The sequence below is a fragment of the Syngnathus acus genome, chromosome 6 (assembly GCF_901709675.1).
Source record: "Syngnathus acus chromosome 6, fSynAcu1.2, whole genome shotgun sequence".
Lineage (NCBI taxonomy): Eukaryota > Metazoa > Chordata > Actinopteri > Syngnathiformes > Syngnathidae > Syngnathus > Syngnathus acus.
This window is the reverse complement of record NC_051092.1, coordinates 4,483,089-4,507,369: the sequence shown is the minus strand read 5'-3', so window position 1 is coordinate 4,507,369 and position 24,281 is coordinate 4,483,089. Positions and strand designations below refer to the sequence as shown.

General features: G+C 45.3%; 1 protein-coding gene and 1 long non-coding RNA gene across 4 annotated transcripts in view; one reads left to right on the top strand and one right to left on the bottom strand.

The window, feature by feature from the left end:
- Positions 1 to 9,994: 9,994 nt before the first annotated feature.
- wnt7bb (wingless-type MMTV integration site family, member 7Bb) overlaps positions 9,995 to 24,281 on the bottom strand; it is a 19,076-nt gene continuing 4,789 nt past the window's right edge. For all 3 annotated transcript variants that reach the window (XM_037254062.1, XM_037254063.1, XM_037254061.1), the window contains 3 exons: positions 22,069 to 22,295; positions 11,378 to 11,649; positions 9,995 to 11,242 (listed from right to left, as the gene is read on the bottom strand). In XM_037254062.1, the coding sequence (XP_037109957.1) occupies positions 10,763 to 11,242; positions 11,378 to 11,649; positions 22,069 to 22,295 (979 nt within the window). In that variant the 3' untranslated portion in view covers positions 9,995 to 10,762. The remainder of the gene's footprint in view (positions 11,243 to 11,377; positions 11,650 to 22,068; positions 22,296 to 24,281) is intronic.
- The window catches only part of LOC119124296, a 20,276-nt gene continuing 15,208 nt past the window's right edge, over positions 19,214 to 24,281 (top strand). Inside the window, exon 1 of the long non-coding RNA XR_005098248.1 lies at positions 19,214 to 20,479. This is a non-coding gene — a long non-coding RNA (uncharacterized LOC119124296). The remainder of the gene's footprint in view (positions 20,480 to 24,281) is intronic.

Below are 24,281 nucleotides of genomic sequence, written 5' to 3'. Positions count from 1 at the left end.
TTGAACCTACATCCAGAACAATAAAGCTTCGAAATAATTGTGGCTAAGTTGTAGAACGGTACAGTCAATTGACCTCGTTGAAGCTCCACCGGAATGCGATGTGAACACGCTCCCGAATCCAATGTTCGCTTTCCTCACATTTCCTTGGACAATGTAATTGAGCGACCTTTGCAAGTCTTTCTCGCTCACGTTACAGCTCATTTGCCTCCGCTCTGAAACCCAATCAGAAGCCATTAGGAATTACTGGTCACGCTGGAGGGCCTGGCAGCGTTCGCACACAGCAGAACGACAGAACTTGACACACAGTCAGTGGCAAAAAAAGTCATGGAAATATGCAAAATGTGAGCAGAGGGAATTCTGCACCGCTTTGATGACTCAGATGCAAACGTAACAAACTCCATGTGTTCAAATACACAGCGACTATTAATATTGACCGCTATAAGTCCTAAACGGGCCACAAATGTATGCCACACGTCCCTACGCTCTCATCTTTCAAAGTCAAAAGGGCTCAAAATAAAAGCACTTTGCGCACACGAGTGTTTTTCTCCGAAGCCATCCTAATGGAATCAACTAATTAGCGCAAACGAAATTTGAATTAAGGCGGAAGAGCAAGAAATTGATATAGTCATGAAATATTTCTATTTCTATCCCCTTGTCCAGATTCTGTACACCTGTGGCCTACATCGAACAGCCTTCCTCTTCTACTTGTTGATGTTCCCCTAATTCAAAAATGACTGGTTGAGTTCCACACAGCAGCATTGTCCAGTCGCCTGTCATTTTCCAAGCAGAGTCCTTAAGCTCTCCTCTCCCACTAACCCTTTATTAGTGTGTCACATTAGAAAAGACGTCAAAGTTCATTTGATATTCTATCAGTTTATTAGGACAGCGCACATCTGCACGGGCCTTAACCAAGGAAGCAGCTGGCCTAAGTTGTGCAAGAGACTCCGCCGCAACGACCACATGAGGCTCTCCTATAGCTTGTTTGGCACAGGCCCTCACCAGCAGGCCTGCCACTGCGCCATCCGACAAGGTCTTCATGTGGATTGGGAGCCGCAGTGGGTTAAAGCAGGACTTTATTTTTTTTCTCAATGCAGGTGCACCTGTTTGTTCCAGGAAATATCTGGGACGAAAGTGGGGCTAGCGCAGTCGGTGAAATGCTGTGATAAAGACCGTGTAAAAAAATAATAGTTTGACTTCTTCTTTAGTTTACTTTTTTTTTTTTACAATTTTATTTATTTTTTTACTTTTTTTAACTCTTATTAAAACACACGACAAGTAGAAAGTGTGCTTGCTTCATTTTTATTTTAGTCATTCTCAGATGAAGTTTACTATAAAACCAACTCGTAAATCAAAAAAAGAATTCCACATTGTATTCGCTTCAAACCTCCACTGCTAGATGCGGCAGCACACTTCAAAGCTTCCACTGAGATACAACTGTGGTCATGTAACGAATTAGTCGCATCTCAAGGGACCGCTGTAATTTCATATAATAAAATTCTGCTCGCTGACAACTAGCAAAACACTAAAGTTAAGCTAATGGAAATTCGCATAGATGCTAGCAAACACAAAAGACACACAAACACACACTTTGAGTTTAAGTTTACTGTAAAACTAACATAAAATAAAAGAGAATAAAACATTCCATATTCAGACACCCTAATGTTCAACCAAAATTTACAATTTCATCTAAGATGTCAATGATCTTGAAGCTAACATGACGCAGAAAGACCAGGAAATTAGCATGGCGTTACAGTACTTATAAACCTTCAAATTGCTTTTTTAACACACTCGGGGCATCACAAATCCAAAAAGTACCACTCGTAAGCATTTGAGCTATTCTCTGTGCTATATGGAAACAATGAAAACATTTTTAACAGTCCTTACTTGTTTGGAGACCTCAGGTGACACTGAGGTGCGCAATATTAAATTTGAATTTGCCTGTCAGTACAAATCACCAAAAAAATGATTGCTTTGCCTATTTCAGCGAAACTGTGGAAATTGAGTCTGATTTTTCCCTCCGCCACGTTGGTGTTCGCTTGATATCGGATAGCGAATCCCGTCATAATTAGAAAATATCTCCTTTGGATCTTCCGCACCGGCGGCATCGGAAAGTCATGTCAAAACAACGAGCGCTAATAATTGTTATAATAACACAGTCACTTTGAAAAAATGTACGAGTGATCACTTTCACCATGTATTTTGTCTCCGAGCAGCCGCATTAGCATAGCCAGCCCTTTTCCATGGCCAAACCATCACATAACTTACATACAGCATGTGACCGAATGTTAGCCAGCTGCCACGGCAACCCCAAACAAAAGCCACGTCCCCGCTGGCCGGCGGGGGGGGCGGCAAATGAGGACTGATAATGCCTCACGCCACCCACAACAGGGCTGCAAGGGGAGCGATGAGAAAGGCGAGAAGAGCGGCACCGATGCGGGGGTCCCGTTCCTTTCCAGGCCGGGCTGGAGGAACCTGTGAAAGGGAAGAAAGGAGGTTCTCATGGCCCATTGTGCTTTTAAGCAGCAACCTCCAGACCTGTCCCCCTCCTGACTCAGGAATGCGGCTGTTTGTTTGGGAACCTCCGCTGCCGTCTTTCGCCTCCAAATTGACACTTCACACATGTCAAAAGTCCACTTGAAGGTGAAACTTGGCCTTGTTCTGAGAGGTACGAGAAGCGGCATTGGGGATACTCAGAGGAAATGTAAACAAGTGGCTGATCCATAGTCAACACAGCCAACGCAATAATAATAGAATGCTTTGTCCTAGTTTCAAACTATAGAACTTGAAACCCAACATTAATTTTGAAACTCTAACCCTAGCTTGGAACCCTAATTTGAAACCATAACTGGAAACCTTTGGCATATGCTAGAAATCCCAATGTGAAAATTTTGGTTCTAAAACCCCAATTCCAACTCTGAACCTGATTTTGAAATCCCAACCCAAAGTTGAACTCTACTTTTGAAACCTGGCACATACTTGAAACCCCAATTTGAAACCCTACCCTTGCCTTCAAGCCCTAATATCAACCCCCAACTCTTGTTTCAACCCCTAACCTAGTAAACGTCACAAAGTGCTAAAAACTAGTTCATATGTTGAAATAAAAATTCTTTGCCACGAGTTTGTTTGGCGGTTGTTTTCATTGGCATCAGCCCGTCATATGAAAGTCACTGCGGTTTAAAAGAAAAGTTGAATAGTGCATTAATGTTAGGATCACCTTACCAGGCATCGGGATATGTTCTATCAATTAGTGGGCTTGGGCAGTAAGCACAGGAAAGATGAATATGTTGCTAAATCTGAAAATCATGGTTTCTACATATGGACCTCTATATGGTCCTTCCAAAGAAAACGTCTACCCTTACATTTTTATGTGTTATTGAGCCCAATCGTAATAAAATGAAATCCCCAAATACATACATGAAGGCATCGCTGCTAAGCGCTATTAGGTCTGTCGGCTCCATTTTTAACTCTTTGACAGTTGGCTGGCTCGCAACTTGCATTTCAATCTCTCATCGCTCGGCCCCTTCGGACCTCCGGGCGTAAAACTGACGGGGCCACGCGCCGCCCGCGTCACGTCGCCACCGTCGTCCTCACGGCCCTTTGGCGGACTTTTTCCGACTGCAGTCGGAGCAGCTGTCAGATGGTGGCGGTCGGCGGGGGCGTAATGGACCAGAACACTCCCTCCACCCCAAAGTCTGACCGCCGGATGCATCTGTGGTCGTCGAGGTCCGTGGCGGCGCGGGTGAGTCGGACTTCCTGGGTGTGCATCAGGAGTCCACCCCCTAGACGACGTCTGGGATGATTTCACATTCATCTTTCTGGGTTTTCGGCTTTGAAACATTGACTAAGCGACTCTGCAGCTAAACAAACTAATTTATGACTCACACTAATTCCATTGTTGGGTCACATCCCTTCTTTCCGCCTTCCCGAAATATACTACTCGAAGATCCCAAACAGATCTTTGGGTCTCCCTGAAGAATAAATTAGCAGCTGGAGGCAGGCTCGGACTGATGAATGTCTATCGCCATGGCAACTTCTCTCATCTCGAGTGCTGTTGGTTTTTTACAAGGGTGTGGCTAAGGTATAAATCTCGCAGATTGGACACAAATTGTACGTGCCGACAAGCCGCGAGCTGTAATGGTTCAAGGAAACCCGACGAGAAGCCATTTATCATAAAAGTCTTTCGACTAGGTTTTGTTTTGCCACGTGTTGGCTTCTATCGAACCTTCAAGAGGGGTACGAGTAAGGAAGAACTTATTTCATGCTGGTGACAATCCAGATGAAAGTAAGGAAATGATTCACTTTGTGTTTCAAGGCAGGGTTAGGCTCTGTTTCGTTCTGGGTCGGGACTTTACTATATGGCAGATTCATTTATGTGTGTTTGGGTGTGTCCATAGCACCTGCCAGAAACTGTCACTGTTTCCAATATGGAGTACCAACTCCAAACCTGTATGACTGAAGGCCTTCCTAACTGTGGCGGGGCGTTCAGAGAAACAGTCAAGCCCGGAAGGACGAACATGTTGGCCTTAAGCAAAGACATGTGTTTCCAAAGGGACATCAGCCGGCTTGCTTCTTTGCACTGTGTAACTCAATCTACCCACGGAGGGTAGCGGGGACGGCCGGGTGGGCGGCGTGGGGGGTCTGATATACGGAAAGAGGGGTTAAGTACATTGATCAAAAGGATCTCTGAACTTCTCCGGAGTGTCAGTGTGACCCTCTAACATCCAACATCCTTTCCGAGTGATTGAGGTTGAGGGCGATGGGGGAGGGTTGACGGCGAGGACACGTCTCTAGGCGATGCGGTCGACGGGGATCCGGGAGTCTTTAAATGTTAACCCTAAGCCTGGCCTCAAATATGAGGGTGAGGGGTAACGGTAGCAAGAAAAGAACGTTTAAGCATCTTGTTGGTTTCCTGGTGGTGCAGTCTCCTTTTAGAACCTTTCTCGTTTCTTGCAAACAAAACACAGGGCGAAAAATAACCTCAAGGAGAAGCCTGAGGAGCTCATGTGTGGGCTCTGCGCAACGACGAAACCTCACTTCCTGTCTCTCACCTACACACACACACTCGTGCACGGGGGGGTAGACATTTTAGGTGGAAATATGTCAGTTCCTGGTGTCAGACCCGTCCCGTCGTCTTCAGACTGCTGATGCTGACCTCGCTGGGGATTTGAGGCCTGAGGGCGTCTCCTGCGTAAAAATTAACCTCACTCATATTTTACAAGCACCACTTAGTGGGCCAGGCCAACATAAACAGGTGTGCACGCCAACTCCCCCAGGCTTGTCTGCTTCCAAATATAAATACCTATAGCTTCTGAAAAGCACTTATTCACAACAGATAAAGAATAGAAGATAATGTAGGGCGGTTTCAGAAGGGGAAAACAGCAGGAGCCCTGAAATTGATCCCTGGGGAACACCATCGGACAGTGGGGAAGAGTAGGAATTAGAACAACCAATTTTTTAGTCAGGGTATTATGAGTGACATACAGTAGGTGTCATCGTCAGAAGCACATTATTTATGCCGTACGGTTGCAGATGTTTCGTCAGGTAGCCTTCCGAGTACTCGACCCTCGAGGGGCGTTCTCGACGATGCCCCCGCTCGGCCTTGTGGTCTATGATGTCACACGGGGCCCTGGCTGCCTTTGAGTGGCCATGTGTTCCTCACCACTAATACCAAACAGATGATGAGAACTCTGCAAACCATAGAGCAGTCAAAACAACGTGAAGGGAACACGCAAAACGCAGTTCATCGTCTTAATTGCACCAGGCTGCGTGTCGCACCACCTTCTTTTGACAATTAGGACAAAGCGCTCCTAAATCTCGTTTGTCCACGTGGTGTTTTGAGGCCAGTGGTGACTTTATGATTTCCTATCACCTCCACATCCTGGAATAGCACTTAAAAGGTTTGACCCAGAATCATCAATCATCCAGCAGACTATTAAAAAGGAGTTTCCTGGACCTGAGGACACAGACAGGGCTGTAATTGAAGAGCGGCTTCTGGAAGACTTTCTCACTTGGGATCTGGCTAATCTCAGGAGTCAGCTCGCGAGACCTCGGACTTGTTTGATTTCCATCCCTTTCCCGTGGATCGTTTTCAAAGTAAAAATAAAATGTCTTATGAAAGACAATATTTGCTATTTAAGTGACCGTGACTACACCAAGGTTCTGATTAAGTACGGTCAGTGTGTAAGAACATTATAGCAGACTGAGTGAGAAAAATAAAGATTGCCAGTAGTGTGTGTGAGAGAACAATTCCGTAATGGGTGTGAAAACCTTTTTGTCGACCAGTCAAGTGACGTAATGACCGATGATAAGTTGATGTCAATCGTCCCACACTGCCTGTACGATCGATCCGCAGATGGTAATCTCTGCCACGATCCAGATGTCGATTTCGCCTTCCAAACCAAAATCGAGTTGAACCGAGCTGTACCGCGTGAATGAAATGTGGCTGGCTTGTACGTCAGCGACTATATGAACCATTTAACTGCGCAGTGAAGTATCCCAGTTGGATTTACTGCCTGATCCCTTACGAGCGAGCGGACCCGACGGTTATTGTCTTACGCCTGTTTTCGGCATGCGATGACTTCAAGGATTTTGCGGCTGTCGTTGGTTCGACTTGACTGCCATGTTGTGACGTGACTGTTCGGTGAACTGTGACACGAGGGATCGTGTGATGGATTTGCATACTTTGCATAAAGTCGCCGCTTGGCCTCGTGTCGACAGTCACGTCACCGCGTCCTTCCAACTGGACTCACTCCCGATACGCCACATCGGCGTAAATGAGCTTGACATGCAAACAATTGACGCCTAAGCAGCGGTTGGAGGCTTCATTCGGAAAACATTCGATACTTCGAATATGAACGGTTGGTGGGATTCAGTTAGCGTTAATGATGTCGTCAAGAGATGGCGCACTGCCTCTCTTGCTGGCAAGATTATCTTCCATGTAATGGAAGTCCCAAAATGTCAAGAAACAAATAGATTTGTTTTTCTTTTTTTACACCATCCATGGCACAGTGTGGCGGGTCTTATGTAGTTCCGCTCCCGAGGGCTTCAGACAAGCTAACAAAACCCGTCTTACTTCTGCTCTACTGGCTGCCCACAATACCGTTCACATGCAGCTGACGGCTGAAGTGGCGAGGCAACGGGCTGTTCCACAAGCATTTTGTGGAAAATTCAACAAGATCATGCAAATAAGGAGACGAAGGCGATTGAAATTCAGCCGCTTATAAAAAAACTCTCCTGTTGTGTGTTTTATATTTTATTGGCTTTGCCGTAATAACTGCATGACATAAATTGACATATTTTGTTTACATACCTAGCCAATCAAGATGATTATTGTTCTGAATTTCTGTGTTCCCATATTTCTGGTTTTATGTTATATTTCATTTTAATTTTTATTGAATAGATTTAATTTTCTTTTTATTTTATTTTTACTTGATTTTTATTATATTTCTAACTATAATTACATAAAAACGTATCTTGCTAATCTGTTTTTTCACCTTGCTGCAATGGAAGAATTCATTTCCGACTGCCTTGGTGGAGGTCGTGACTTCCTGAGTGATTCTTTATAGTAGTTTTGAACAGAACTTTAGCATTAGCATGCATCGCACACGGTTAATTCTGCAGCTGAATCCGCTCTCTCTGCCAACTCCTCTCAATTAGCTCCTTCTCCTGCTCCATAACGAGCCTTTTCACACTTTTCCGGTATACACATGCACATCCTTGTTTCCGTCGAGCCATCCCGTCCAATTCAAGAACTTTTTGGGGTCCTGTGTGTCTGAAAAGAAAAGGGACACTGAGCTGCTTTCTTCTTCGCTTTCAAAGCTCATTTGCATGACACTCTTCGGCACTCTCCAATGGAACAAGTGGAATCGGGCGCTCTCCAAATATCATCTATGGATCATTCCCTGCGTCTACGCACCAGGATGTATAATCGGGTTCTCAAAGAAAGTAATGATTTATTTCCATCCTTGTTGTATTTTGATTTGACAAAATGCACTGTGAACCAACTGAAATTCTCTTGGACAAGGCACCTGTTCACTCCGCCTTACTGTCGTATGGTGTTCCACAGGGTTCAACTTTGGGTCCCCTGCTGTTTTCAACTTTCTCCTATAAAAAGATTAAAGATTAAAGTCCCAATGATCGTCACACACACACCTGGGTGTGGTGAAATTTGTCCTCTGCATTTAACCCATCCCCGTGTGATTTTAATCCATCCCCTGGGGGAGAGGGGAGCAGCAGCGGTGCCGCGCTCGGGAATCAGTTGGTGATCTAACCCCCCAATTCCAACCGTTAATGCTGAGTGCCAAGCAGGGAGGCAATGGGTCCCATTTTTATAGTCTTTGGTATGACCCGGCCGGGGTTTGAACCCACAACCTTCCAGTCTCAGGGCGGACACTCTACCACTAGGCCACTTTTGAAGGAAATTGAAGCTTGGGTGGCACTTTTTATTCAGCTATGGTTGTTTCTAATGCGCACTATAAATAAAGTTGAGTTAGTTGAAGAGGAAACGCGCCGACCATAAAAGGTAATTTACGTACGGATTAAGAACTGCAGATTGTACGACTTCGACAATATTTTACCATATGTTTTTCCCTCAATAAAATAAAATTTGTGTCTGTTTTCAACATTTTATGTGGAGAATCCAACTAAATGTTCTCACTGCTCATATCATCTTCCACACTGGCAGCCATCAAAGCAAACCATGCGGAATGAAGCAATGAAGAGCTGGGCTGTCTCAAACCGGCCACAACACACGTCCCCAATTAGCGTGGGTGAACAACAACAACAACAAATAGATCCAACTTGATGAATAATCAAATACTTGAGGACATTTTTAGTGCAGGGGGTAGTGGTGATCACCCAGATGGTCATGAAACAAAATTTGCCCGCTCCTCCCACGTCGAATGTGCGGAGGAAGCTCCTCTCCATGTCGAGAGAGGTCATGGACTTGTGTTGCATGCACGCCACAATGAAGACACACGACCGCAGCGCATTACCAGCTTGTCCAAGTCAGCACACGGCTTGATTTATTTATCATTCATTTTTAATGATTTATACCGCCCAACAAAGCTGCCAGCTGCTGTATTAAGCCTTATTGGAATGCTGAATAACAGACGTTGACATGACGTTTGGCTCAACGCACACACGCGTACACACACACGCGTACACACACACGCTGATGACCAGATTTTTTAGTGTGTGCTTTTCCTCAAGGGGGGGGGAGAATTTATGGAAATAATAGGCTTGGGTATGTGCGGGGCCACTCCACACAGAGCAGGAACATTCTTGTAGGAACATGCTTTCAGCCGTAAAATGAAAAATGCGGATTCCCGACTTTGGGCTCAAGGACGTGTTGGCTTGTGTTGTTTTGCTGTTTGCACAAATACATGGATTTGTGAATGAAATACTTTGGAGTAAAATAAAATATTGATGATTAAAATGAGAAGCTGGTATTGCCATCGTTTTGGTGCCACCCATGATGATTTTTTTTTCCATAATGAGGCTGTATTTATGATGTACTTTAAAGTCCTGAAAAACATGTACTATATTTCTACATGTCTTGTGTAAGTTTTTTATTATTCAAAACAAAAAAGTATGCATTTTGGCATAGACCTAACGTGTGTATTTATTTATTTATTTATTTATTTATTTATTCATTTATTTTTATTCCCAACCCAGATTTTTCTACTTAATTAATTCATTAATCCATCTATGATCCGACTGTGTTTATCTTCACAGTAGCTTTGCACACTGACGTCAAAAATGAATTGATTAGCGGTTTGATTGCAACCTCTCGATTGTTTGTGTTTTGAACTTTGATGAGAATAATATTAATTAAACTCCCAAAGGCTTATAAGAAACCAGATCCAATAGAACCTGGAAGGTGGGCCTTGGTCAACATGTGAATTGTTGAAGTGTTTTGCGCCACTTTAAATAATGTCACTCATGTCATGAAGTGTCAAGTGAGTGCGCGAAAAAAGGTCAGCGCCTTTGCGAGTACTTTCCAACCGGGGACTTTTATTTAGCACGACTGAAGAGAAAGTATCAGTGCAGCACTCGACAACATCATCCAGTTTCCAGGAACATTCCCGCCGCTCCGAGCATCCGACGAGAGGTCGGTGCGCGCCGGCAACGGAGCGTGAAAACACAAACGACGCGACACTTAAATAGAGCCAAAGCGTTGGGAATGCCAGACACATTTTAACGATGCTCTTTTGAACAAGACAAGATGAGGTGATTAAGGGTCGTCGGATGGGGGTGTTTTCTTAAAAGACATACAGCTTCAGTCAGAGCTCCTAAAGTACTTTCTTTACACTTAGTAAACAAAAAAGACATCTCTACCCGTTAGTGCTTTGTTTTTGTTTTTTTAAGATACTATTACATAAATAAACAATTTATTTTTCAGTGTTCAGAACAGACAGTTCCAGTGTGACTGGAAGACCGACCTTAACTCCACCATATTCCAGTTGGCAGCAGAGGCTTCCACAGAGTTCTCCGCTCATATATATATTTATATATATATATTTTTTTTTTGGTACACCTCAACGCACCTTGCTTAGAAAAATGTGTCCCAACATGCGCCCCCCTTGTCCACTAGGGCGCAACTTTGCCACGCGTGAGGCTCTGGCGGTCCCGTGCGTACATCCTCGCATGAAGTCGCCGACTGGTACTTTGCATTTGACTCTGTGGAAAGCGATTTAAAGATTCTGGTGTGCAAAACGATGCCGTGAAGAGTGTCCGTCAGAGGTCCTTTTTCTCCGGTCCTCTACTTGCAGGTGAACACCTCCGTCCGCTCGCTGCACGTGTTGCACTTGACGAAGCAGCACCACTGGAACTTGCAGTTGCACTGCCACACTTTGGTATACTGGTGCGTGTTGTAGCCCCGCCCACAGCACATGAGGTCGCAGCCGTCCGTGTGCGGCGAGGTGCGGTTGCACAGGCGGCCCTGGGTGCCCACGCTGCCCGTGGCCGCGTCCTCCTCGCAGTAGTTGGGCGACCTCTCGATGTACACGAGGTCCGTGTCCATGGGCTTGCGGTAGCCCTGAGTCTGCTTCACCTTCAGGTGGCTGGGCTGCCGCAGCCGGTTGGCCCGCATCACCTCCACGTGCACGGCTTCGTTGTACTTGTCCTTGAGCACGTAGCCGATCTCACGGAACTTGGGGAGCGTCGTCCAACACGTCTTGGTGGTGCAGGAGCCCGACACGCCGTGGCACTTGCACTCCAGCTTCATTCTTTCTTCCAGAACCTGCCCAATGCAAGAAAATTGACCACTTTGAAAAAAAAATCCACGTCTATCCATTTGTCAGAAACTTCATCACGTGGAAACACACGCAAGCGCGAGGACATGTTTAGCTTCTGCATCGGGAGAACATCTATGTACCTTCCTCCCCGCCTCATTGTTGTGCAGGTTCATCAGGCGCCGCGGCGTCTTCTTAATCTCCCGGGCGTCGACGAACCGGCGGGAGAACTCGATGCCGTATTTGATGTCGGCTGAGCAGCCGCCCCACTTCCAGCCTTCCTCCTGATTGTAGTAGCCCTGCTTCTCCCGGTCGCAGCCGCACTGGCTCAGGTTACCTTGGCTGCACGCCGCCGTGATGGCGTGGGCCACGCCCGCTGCCGTGATGGCGTAGGTGAACGCCGCCTCCCGGCTGCCTGCGAGAGGGGAAAGAAGAGATGGTTTGTTTGGGAAGCCCGGGTTGCCACTTGACAATTCTCCACGCTAAACCCGATCCGTCAAGCGATCCAATATTTGGAAATAAGTTGACACCTTGATAAGAGATTATTTTCCTTTCCCTGTTGCCTGCTGCACCTTTGCAGGAACGCCGTCTCATTTCTGACCACAAAGCATTGCGGGCCGTGCTTTTGGGAGTGCAGTGTTGGAATTTTTGTGTGGTGAGAGCCGGTCTAGGTGCTGTCCAAAGTGCTGAATTCCTCAACGGTAGCACCTTGTGTGCAGCAACCCGAACTGCAAACGACCACCGTGTTTGAGTGGACTGCCAGTGTGTTAGTTTGAATCTTTTTTTTTTCTTTTTTTACAGGTTTGTTTTTAAAATGACTCTCAGATAGGGAGAGAGAGGGAGAGATGAACACAAGACAGGACAAGGTGCAGTAATGAACACAAAGGCTGAGCTGTCCTCGGCTATTCCCCTAATGGCCATAAAGGCCTCTTGTCCAAAAAGGCCTCTTCAAGTCAAAAACAGACGGAGGGCTATGACGGCCTCCCGTCAATCACCCGGACGGCTCAGAGCAGCAAAAATAACAAGGACCAGAAAGCATCTTTTGCTATTTGTCGTGTTCTCCACTCACTTGCAAATATTTGGCTCTCCTGGATTAGAAGCCATTTGCTCATAGAAGCCCATCAAGTCACGTAGGTTTCCATGGTAACACAAACCGCTTAGTGTGCAGCTGTTGACATGTCATTTCTTCCTCGTCATTCACCTCTTGTTGACATTTTTTTAAACACTCCAAAGATATTTTTGCAAAGACAAAAAAAAGCTACCCTGTAGTTTCCTATCCTGCAGGACTAATAGCGCAACCGCGGGTTTGCTAGCTTGGGGACTGACGCACAACCTCTCGCCGCTACACCAGTCTGTGGTGGTGATGCACATCATCCCACTCAGAATAACTCAAAATATATGTTGACATTTTTTTTAGCACCGCGTAAGACGATATAGGACTCTAATACCGAGAACTGTTATGAAGACCACTTCCTCATTCAGGTGCGCAGACAGGTGCACCGTAACAGAAAAATATATTATGATGTTCACTATAGAAAAAAAACATTTAACTATGAAAGGAGAATTTGCATATTTTATGCTCTTGTACATTAAAGAAAAAAAACATGTTTTTTTGTTCCTTCGTAGATTATAGTTCAAAAAGAACCATGTGGGGCGGCGAGGGGGGGAGCAGTGATGACTCAAGCCGTGATGACTCATCTAAAGAGTGCCCTGGGGCGCAGACCTCCGCCAAGGTTGATCAGTTGTGCAAAGCCATGTGTGCTCATTTATATTTTAAAAGGACACTTCCTGAATAAAAAGCGTAAAAAAATTGACATTTTGTCCTCCATCATTCCCAGCGCGCCGCCTCGTCAATCGCATCGGAGTTGTTCCTCCCAAATCGATGCAGAGTTATGGAAGACCTCAATCCCGAGTTCAGAATTTCGCTGCGTTTGCCGCCAAACACAAGGGTGGGGTGGTGAAAAATCCAACCACAACACTGTTTTGTAACAGCAGTGCGTCTTCAAGTGTACTCGCCGTGCCCTTAGCGGAGGAAGGGCCTTCTTTTGGCGAGGAAGCCACTGCGGAGAAAAAGGCACCCGTAGAACTCTGGAGAGGCCGGCCGGTCGGTCGGTCGGCCGGCCCCAGTCTCCTGAAAGCCCTCCAGAAGGAACCACCCTGGGATTGCCTCGCTTGCTGCCAGTGGAAAATTGGAGTGACCAGAAAAACCTCAGAAAACTTGGAAACAAGCAGGAGAGAAGAATGGCGGAATATTAAAACAGATGTCTAATGGAGTTTAGAGGCAAGTGTCTGGGGGGTGGGGGTGAGAATGGATCAGATGGGGAACCAATCTGAGCAGGTTCAGGTGGTCGCAGTGGGGTTGGAAGTTCATGGGAATTGTGTAAACCTTGCACCATTGAGAGGCTCGGCTTCTGGGCCCTGCTATTTAACAAATTTATTTTTGTACGGTTGCTAGCTCTATTTTGGTTGAACTGTCATCTATTTTGGGTGTGATTATGCTGTCGGCCACTAGATGGCGTCCGACTATTTAGTTTGAGATGGTGTCAATTTGAAAGAAGAAGAGTTTTTTGTTGACATTCGTTACTCTTGTGTGCTGTAATGTGTTTGTATCGTTTTGTGTTTACAAAATAAGTGATTCATGTCGGGACAGAAAGCTATCTGTTGCTATATTTTGCAAGCTTTTCTCCTTAGGACAAATTGTTTCTATTCATGCCTTGGAGTAATTCCAAAATTCCTCAGCTAAACGTCTGCTGGAGATTCACCAGACAAATTTCACCCCTTGTAGTCATTCATCAGGATGCCAGTTTAAAAGTCACATCCAAATATAAGCGACTCCGACGGAAGCCTCCATATGTGCTGACAACAGCACGTTGGACACCTGCCTGCTTATGCGGCCATGCCTGTGACGTCAGCGACGGGGGAAGGGGGACGCAAAAAGATGTCGCGGCTCGCCACTGGAGCTCCAGTCTGACTTTTTTAGAGCGGGAGTCAGGCGCGCCGCTAGGACAAATTTCTCATGACGCGGCACGGGAAGATTTACGAGCGTCGACGCTTGTACCGGCGGGTGGAAGCAGCGGGGTTGGCTGACCTCAGTCGGCCCCGCTGTCCTCGCCGCCTGCGGGGCAAAGAAAGGCACAGAGAGCAAGCATGAACTCCACGCTGTTGTTTTGCCAGCTAAATCTAGCAGAGGTGGCAAAAGTACAAGTACAGATACTCGTGTCACTAAAGAATTGTAGAAGCACCGATTCAACTTCCTTAATATGTATGTATTGAAGTCCATAGTCAAGATTATGTTTTCCTTTCAAATATATCAAGCAAACCACACCCATTTTTTTGTTTTCTGTATCATATAAAAACATTCGACTCGTAATAGAAGCCATCAGTCACGCGACACGATGTTATGCTACATGTCACGCTAATTGTAGCTGTTGGCTCTTTTCCTCTATATTTATGCTAATTTTGCCGTTATCTTCCACTGAAATGTGGTTTCCAGTTAACTACACTGAATTTGCTCTTTCCCTGTTAGCTTCTGGGATGCTAGTAGCTAGCGGATACAAGGGCTAGCCGAAGACACGATGAAAATGTCCCAGGGGAGATTGGGTTAGACTGAATTGTTGTTCAAACACACACAACACACATACACACACACACACACACACACACTTAGAGCCCAACGGTGCTGCTGAATGGCCTCCCTGATGTTGATGGAGCCGTGAAGGGGAAAGCTTTTTAAAGGCCATCCCGGACATGCACTCACGACCTGAACACACACACAAACACACACAGACACACACTCACACAGGGAGTTTGTGCAGCTTAGAAAGCACATGCAGAGCAAACAAATGACTCTTGCAGTGAACAGAGGGAAAAGTGTCACCTGCTGGTGGCCCAGAGTCTCTACACCTGAGCGGACTAAACATGAAGCATGATGTTGAACATGTGCTACAAAAGGTCATACGTCAGTTTCAAAAGTATTGCACCCCCTAAAATTTAAGGATAGGGGCCACTGTGCTTCTAAAAAAAAAATAAAAAGTAGCCTGGAACCACACTGGATGAACTTCCCACCTAAAGCAACAGTCAATATATTTTGAAAGCCTTTTAAAAAAAAGACATCAGTGAATTTAGTTTCCACTTTTTGCATTAGAATAAACAGTGCTGATGTGGCCGTGCCAACGCTGACATCGTGTCTGAGAGGCCCCAGTCAAAAAAAAAGGGGGACGTCGGGAAAGTCGGAGGAAAACCCCTCGTTTTGTATACCGATGGGGGCCGCTACTGTTTTCCGTTGCACGTACTCTGTATGGTTGCTATGAGCGCTCCCTGCAAATTACAGACAAAGTTGCGGTCTCTGAGGTTTGCAGCATGAATTATTAGCTCAGCCTTGTTTCTGTTACAATAAAAATAATATTGTTTTACCAGAGACATCCGGGTCCCGCGTTCCGCATGGGGGGGGGGGGACGTGACACGATCGCCGCCCGGCGACACACACCGCAGGCACCTAGACTGGCGGAGTAGCGGCGAAGCTAAAACAACCATTCCCAGTGGAACAGTGAGAAGTGAGAGCCGCCTCCGAGAAGACTGAGCTGGCACTAAGTATTTTTGCTCAAATCTCCCCTGAGGTGGAGATGGAGCAGTGGGACTTGTTAAAACAAGCACGGCAAACTCCGCTCCTTCGGGTTTGAGCTGATAATGAGCCACACATTGTGAATGGAGCGACGAGCGGGAAATAATCTCCTGGCAGCTTCACTTCAACCACTCCACTATAAATGATTCATTTTGTAAACATGGAAGACAGGTCTTGCGTGAACCCCCAAATACCGTTTCTGGAAGTTGAGAAAAGCATCCCGACACAGATTCTGAGCGAGAACCTTGTTGTTCTTCTACACTTGGCTTGACCCCCGCCCCCTCCCCTTGTGAAGCCCATCACCTAAGTGGCCCGGTCGCGGTGTGATTGTTGGCACATGTAAAATGTCCAGCGAGTAGAGAATACAGTGATTGTGCGGAACAAAGCGTGCGGCGAGATTACGGTTGATCCTCTCGCATCCTGCTTCCTCCGCCGTCTAGCGGCGCTGGCAGACACAGGCGGACGCAGATCTCACCGATAACGCTAATAGGGAGGGGCGGGAGGTTGAAGGGTAGGGGGGGGGTCGGCAGAGCAACCCCAGGCGGCCGCGTCAGCAGACGGAGAGAAACTCCTGACTCACCCACGCACTTATGAATGAAAACCGACGCAGGTCAAAGGAAGAGAAGGGAGGTCCCCGCCCTAGATACGGCGGTGGGATGCGTGAGATGACCTTTGGCCGGCCCACGCGGCGGATAACAAAGAAGGCATCTCGCTCGGCTATCCGACGCAGTGGGAGCGCGCACGAGCGTGGTGTTTTCTCTGGCCTGCGCGCCGAGGATGGTCAGACAGGATTGCGAGCGACCACATGATGATGGGCTGAAAAACGGGCCTCCATCCATCCATCCATCTATCTGCCGCTCTTCCACCTCTGCACAATGCACGCATCATTACCACATGTTCAGCCGCACGCTATCAGACAAATGCGTCGGTTCTCACAGCACGGTGCTGTAATACCGACCTGACCCGTGAATCATGCATCATCAAGGGCCGTGTTTGGAAAAGGCCAGACAGAAGCTGAACAGCAAGTGGCCTTCAGCTTCAGTTCTCCTAGACTTTGCGGTGGTCCCAATACTTTTGTACACATCAACTCGGATCTCCCCGCGTGCGTTTTCAACAGCGTCAAGCGAGTCTAACTCAATCCTTCGGCTCTCATTTCCTTTTCCTTTGTCAGGCCGAGGAAATAAAGCATGAATGGAACATAGTGGTCATTTAAATACATTTCACGTCCTGTTGCCAGTTCATTATTAGCTTTCGGTCGGACCGCACTTGTCATACGTGCGAGGCTATGATTTGACCACAAACGGCCATCGAGTGATTCCGAGAAGAGGGCGGGCGCTCCCATAATGCGTTTAAAATGTGCGAGCATTGTGTCGCGCTAGCTAGCTCGTGACCACAGCTGGCAATTAATGGAGACTCCCATAACAATAGAACGGCAATTACGGAAATAGTAATGACATGTTAGGAGATGATGTACATTTTTCTTCATTGCCCCGCATGTCAGCACTTGGACCTGACTCCCTAAACAAATAAGCTAGCACGCCGCGTCCAGAATGATTCCGCTCTGTTTTCGCAGCGCTCGTTCTCCTCCTGTCTCCGTCTATCTGCTCTGACCTTTCCCCTCCACTGCATCGCCCCGGCCGGTCTCCAGCAGCTCTTTCCACACAAGTGCTTTTCAATGAAGGCGCTGACGTAAACATCCTTTATCTGACTGGACGCATTTTTTTTTTCTGTGTCGGGCCCCTTGGCAGGTGGATTCGCGGATGGCGGAGGTGGATGGATGAAAGACGAGGGGGGCTGCCGGGGAGTAGCTGCAGTCGTGGGAGGATGGGGAAAATCCAAACGCCAACACGCCCGCCCGCTATTGTCCAGCCGTTCTACCATTTAAGCGGCCAACATTCCACATTCTTCTTTTTGGAATCATGATTCTGATGCTAAATTAACGGGCAAAATATGCTAGTAAAAACTGGCTGCAGCTCAGTTACATTCACATCTGGTGGCATTCGTCTTCTTTTTACACTTTTACACAAATAAGTGTTAGCCGACGAGCAAACAAATGATAGCGTCCCGCTAGCAACAGTCAGAACGAAAGGGGATGTCAGGTAATATATGTCTATGTCAACATAATAATATAAATATTGTAATTTGACGCAAAGCATTTGAATATTTGGTACTTAGATGTCAAACCCGAGGCCCGGGGGCCAGATACGGCCCGCCACGTCGTTTTATGTGGCCCATGAGGACAAATCAAATTCATGTCAGTACTAAAATCGCAAATTGTCTTCACTTTTAAAAAATAGAGATATTGCTAGTATTTTTTTATCATTCATCTTTTCAAAATATTTACTTTTTTTTACTGTTTATTTCCATTTATTGAGCAGCTTTTAAGATCAGGTGTGCGCGCAATGACGCAAAGCAACAAGACACACGGCAGCCATCTCTCAGCAAAGCAAGTGCAACGGCATCCATTCCTCTCTTTGCTGACAGCGACATCAAACTTGTGTAATAGCTCACCAGCGGTACAACCAAACAAAGGCCTTTCAAGCCAGGCCAAGCCCCAGCGAGGCCGGTGACAAACTGGCTGGGAAGTCAAACAGAGGGTAACCGGAGCGCTCCGTTTTACGACGCCCCGTCTTTGATGCTGAGTGTAGCCGCTGAAAGGTGTCCATTTTCAAGCTGCGCTCAACAACATCAAGTGCGTGGCTGTTTGAAAGAGTGCAAATAGGTCAAAATGTTGCTTTTAAGAGGCGTTTTAAGTGCTTGGGCTGTTGAGGAAATGCAACAGGAGTGCTTTTTGAACAACCAGTGAGGCCAAAGATTAAAAACATTCCGGATGTCATTCATACAAAATGCCAATGTACTACATTATTTCGAACCCTGACAAGTTTTGACATTTGAAATCCTCTTAAGGTCATTCTTTAAGTGACGTGGGCTCTAAACCGGCCAACGGTGATGTTTAGTGTTCATCATCGGAGGGATTTTGTAACTGAAAAGGGAGCCAAACAGCTTTATATGATGATGATGATGATGATGGTTTGGAGATGGAATTGGAATTTTCTTTTTGCAGAGGTGTATTCCATGATTTCATACGTCCCGCGAAAGAATTCCATAACATACTTTGACAATTTTAAATAACACGACAAATTCTGGAAAAACAGCACAGGCAAAGATGTTGATGGCAGGTGTTTAAAATAGACTTTTTTTTTTTTGTTTTGTTTCCACAGCGTCTAGAACTGACAAGGGAATTCTCCGCTCACGTCTGTGGTCTCCCGCGACGACCGAGCGGGAAGCTAAAAAAAAAAAATGCTGCCAAAAGTGAATGCGTAGCCTTCCTGTCTACTGCACCAGAGAGCTTCATCGCTCATTGGATTAAACTAAAATACCTCATTGACAATATAAACAAGCACCTGCTAACAACATATCCTCTCAAAATATAAAGAAAAAATATATGTATAGGACAGAATTATTTTTACATTTTATAGTATATTAAATATTTAATTATTGGATTTGGGAATCTTTCAAAGCTAAAAAAAAGGAAAAATCCAGGGAGTGAAAGACAGGAAGCAGGAAGTGAAAACAGGGAAGGAGATAAAGGTGTCACACCTGTGGAGGGGTAAAAAAAAAAAAAAAAAGACAGACATTATTTGGAAGGAAGTGAAACCAGAAGCATGAAGTGAAATATATCAGGATTTAGTTGTTGGACATTTAATAGTCCCAGGACGCTATTCTATGAAGCATATTTTCTGCCATTTTTCTTTTTTCGGACATGCTGCTGGATCTTTTGTATGCCTGGATTGGAATCAACAAAATAAGCTAAGTGATAATACACACGCACGCACACATGCACACACACACGCAAACACACCCAGCCACAACTTTGAGCTACTTGTTGTTTTCTGGTTGTCGGCCATTTTGACTAACCAGAGCATGCCTCTGTACAAACAACCCATTGACCTCAATTTTATGACTTTTAACCGATCCACCATAGACTTTCCTCCACTGCTTCTTCAGCTTGTACAACAAGTGAGTGATGTTTGCAGTACTGTGTTGATATAAAGTTGGCGTGTGCTGTTTGAAAATAGTTGTTTGGCCTTTTTTTTTTAGTAGCGAGTCTCTTGATGCCAAAATGGAACCGTTCTTATCAGTCCAATGGAATCAATTTGTGACTTAAGGGTATTTAGCTGGAACTGTAGCTTGATATTCAATATGATGCCGTCAACATTTTATTTTGCAACCCAACATTTTTACAACAACTTATCCGCAGACTTGACAGCAGCATTCTTTTTTTTTTTTTTTTGTCAACCTCAACCCAATCGTACCACAGCTAGAGGAAACGTCGTGTTTATGTTGGCTACATCCCAGCTGTTGATGACAAGCAAGTTTTTCTCCTAAAGTCTGCATATGACGAGAATCGTAAAATTACTCTGTGAGTTCACAAAAGGGGCAAAGTTAACGTCTTGAGAAAATGTTAAGGTTTTAAGGACACGTTAGCAAGTCTGCGCGTTGTAAGTTTCGGCCATCAACAGCTCGTTAATGAATGTGCTTTTATTAGGTGTGTTGAAGGAGGGAAAAATTTCAATCATGCAGGACAGCGCCCCCGCGAGGACTGGAGGACTTGTGAGATAAGGTAAGATCATCTTTCGTTGTCCCACACTGATTAAATTAGCAAAGTACCAAGAACTAAACACTTCTGGAGGTTTCGCTGGAATTGTGGCTACACTTGGGCGTGACGCAAATCAATCAACACAGATTCACCACAAGCATCAGAAAGACAAAAAGCAGGCCTTGTTAGTGTTTTTCCTCAAACCAACAAGTACCGATTGAAAATTTGGGAGCGCCACTGAAACGAAAAGCAGCACATTCACAACAAAGACAAAATGATTTGAAACAGAACCTTTGGCCTTAACGAACGACCCGGCCGCAACATGGCGGCCACAAAGTGAGATGACAGATATTGTAAAACAAAAACAATGCACCCAAACGTGTGTGTTTTTTTCTTCCCAAACGTCTGCTTCACATCTTTTTTCTCGCGAAGAAGCATAGCGAGCAATTGAAGCCAATTAAAAACAGATGTGTCCGACGAGTTGGCTTAGAACTCCGCCATTAGCTGTCCTCTCATCTGCAATATCGTTTTTCAAATGTAGATTTTAGCAGGGCTTTGCGTGTTGCGGCTAACCGGGCGACCCGTTTCAGCAAGGCCCAACGCGGCATTTGAGGACTCGGACGGGCAAGTCGCGTCGAGCGGAGCTGACCTGAACTCTTGCACAATAGCACGGCAAAGAGTGTGATGTGCGTCGCTGGTTTGAGTTTTGGACCGTGTGATGTGTGCACCTCTGAAGAGCCACATTTCATAGACCGCAGAGGGACTGTATGGTACCGCCACACATTTTATGCGTCTCAAAATGAGACAAAAGGATGGCCCCAGACTTGATGGAAAGTCTGAGGTTTCAATAGCATAACCACAGGATCGCAAGCGCTGAATTCTTAAGCTAACTCTAGCTGTATTCTTGTCAGTCATGTTCATTGTCCAAACCAAACTTTAGATACACCTGTTTTGTCAGCTCATCAAAGATGTGTTACCAAGAAATACTTGACAATATCATTGTGGCAAAAATTCATTTGTGTAGCCACTTTTCCACTCTTTTGTTTAGTGACGTGAAAGAGCTAATGTTAGCTATGCTAGATGTTTGTCTACCTTTTGCATTTGTGGATAGTGGGAACGATTGCATCGAGACTAAAAAAATGATGCCAAGAAAGAGGACAAATCTTGTCGTATTTATTGATCCATTTTGAGTCAAGCTACTTCCTGATTCATGTGTATACATTTTTAGTCGGCTACTTCCTTGTTAAAGGAAGTTTTGAGTAGACCAATAAAATTCTCTACCATTTACATTCTGGTAGATGGGGAAAACTTCCATTGAGACACATACGGTAACCAGAGAAGACATTATTTCACAAAAGTAGAAAAACAATGCCTCATTTCTGTCCACTTTTTGTTAGGTTGCCTCTTATAGGCTATGAAAGTTTTGAGCAACCCTTCTAACCAACTAGCTAACCAAACAACTACAAAGCCAGACTTGTAAAACACACTAAAATGGCAAATAATGACGCATCAATGAGCAAAGCTCAAAGCAGATCACAGGAGAAGCCAGGCAAAAATTTTTTTTTTTTGTTAAAAAACAGCTCCAGCCTTTTTGCAATAGAAGCCCGACTGACCTACACGCAGCTCCTGACCGAAGACCGTCCTCTCCCCCAGCGCCGAACAGTTCCAGCGGCCGTAGCGGAACTGATATTGACACTCATTGATGCCCATCTGGGCGCCTTCGCCCACAACAATGATGGCGTCCGGGCGGCTCTGGCAGATGGCCCGCTGACGAGGCGCCAGCCCGGGAATCTTGTTGCAGATAATGTTGGCACCCAGAGCCACCACTGAAGACAGGGCCCTGCCAAGAGGGGGAAAGAGAGGCAAAACCGTCAGTCAAGAATATCGCTCGTAGATTCACGCGCTCACGCTCGGAACCAAAGTGTTCAAATTTCCTTCCAAAAAGGAGGCTCGCTTACTCTTCTCCACACTATGATTCATTTCAACCACTGATTGATGCACCTTCCGTAGTCAAGTGAAAGCTTCGTAGGGCTTTCATTCAGGCCCGCTGCACACATTTTTTTATCAACCCGTGGCATATCCGAATCATAAATTAAAAGGCATGGCCTACAAACGTTATGAGAAGTTAAAGCGATTCAAATGTATTAGTTTTGAATAGAATTTCAAACCGCAATTGGTTTTAATGGTATTACATTGCATTTAAAATGTTTTGAAAAATGTAATGTTATATGATCCATCCATGTCACACGGAAAATTGCAAAAACTACAATATCTTAATAGATTGTCATGAGAGACCATGCTAATTATAATACAATTTTTGTAGTCACCTTATTAAAAACAAACAAACGAAAGAAATGAAAGCTACGTGAATTTTATGACAACAATGATAAAAATTTGGCTTGGGCAATTCAACATAATATTTCAAAATTTGTCAATGTGAAAATTTTCTTTCTGACTTTTCACAATGCACAAGGAATGAAAGTTTACAGAGCTGATTGTTTCTTGTATCCTTCCCCAACTTCAAGTTATAAGTAAAAGCAACTCAGCAAAATATTTTGTTGCAAACATCTTGCTTGCATTGTTGTGCTAGCAAACATTGTCGCCATCAATGTCAATAAGTTCCGACTTAAATGACTTACGTAAATATTGGAGCCCCCCAAAGTACAAGTTATGTTTTAAATAAATTATATAAGCCCCAAATGCCTGCATCTCCGCTCGTGTGATGTTGATGATGATGATGATGCAAACTTGAGCTTATAGCCAATTATCGTAAAATAAAATATAAGGTCCCTGATGATTTGCAGCTCTTTTACATTAACGACAAGCACATGGGGCACATTATCAAGACCTCATCTGAAGGTGACTAAATGCGCATATGCTTGCAGACAAGCAAATTTGCACCAAAAGCAAGTTCGCCCACCCTGCGACTGTTTTAAGCCGGCGCAGGCGTGCAGATGCAAACTTTCCGGGGGGGCACCCAGTCAAGTATGACGTCGCCCACGGCGAGCTGGCGCAGGAGACACCAGACTTATTCCAGCAGGGATTTGAGCTCTCACACACATTGCAAAAAAAAAGAAAGAAAAACTCTTTTGGTTGGAGATTAAGAGCGAAACATTTGATGGATGGCGAGAAGTCGCGTTCTGACAACGGCTTTTTCCACCCAGACAAGGAACGCAAATGAAACCCAAGTGCAGCTGTTACCAAAGTGACGTTGCCTCGCTTCACTCGGCCTAAAAGCGTTTTGTTGGAAGCAAAATCTCCAAAAATGAAAAATTTTGAATTTCATCACAGAAAAAAATGCTAGTTAAAAAATAAAGGGGGGGAAGAAAATTGTCCTTCTTGTTATCTTGCGTATGTCATTCACCTCGTTGCCCTCTTGCTGCTCCGCTGACCCCGGCGTCACCCCTTTTGCAGTACACGCGGTCGCCCACGGCGACGGCGACATCCCATCCATAGCAACCAAACTCATTGTGTTTGCTTCAATGCGGTCTCTGGCTCCGACTCTGAACCGAAGCGGCGCTTTGCTAATCGGCGCTCTGACAAGATGATGGCAATCGATGGCCTTGCGAGACAAACTTGCATGGAAATCGAAAATCATGACAGAAAAAGCATTTGACAAATCCCCCACGAATATTGAGGAGGCCACCGTTCTCCTTTTTTACATAGCGCCCCCTATTGAGCATACTGAGAACATTACATTGCTGTTCAAGTGAAATGTGTGGCAAGACGCAAAGAAAATAAGCAGTTGGACGTGAAAAGAGTAAAGACACTACTAACTAGTGACCAATTTGAGTCAAACCTATGCCATGTCAGTGAAAAGTTTGAT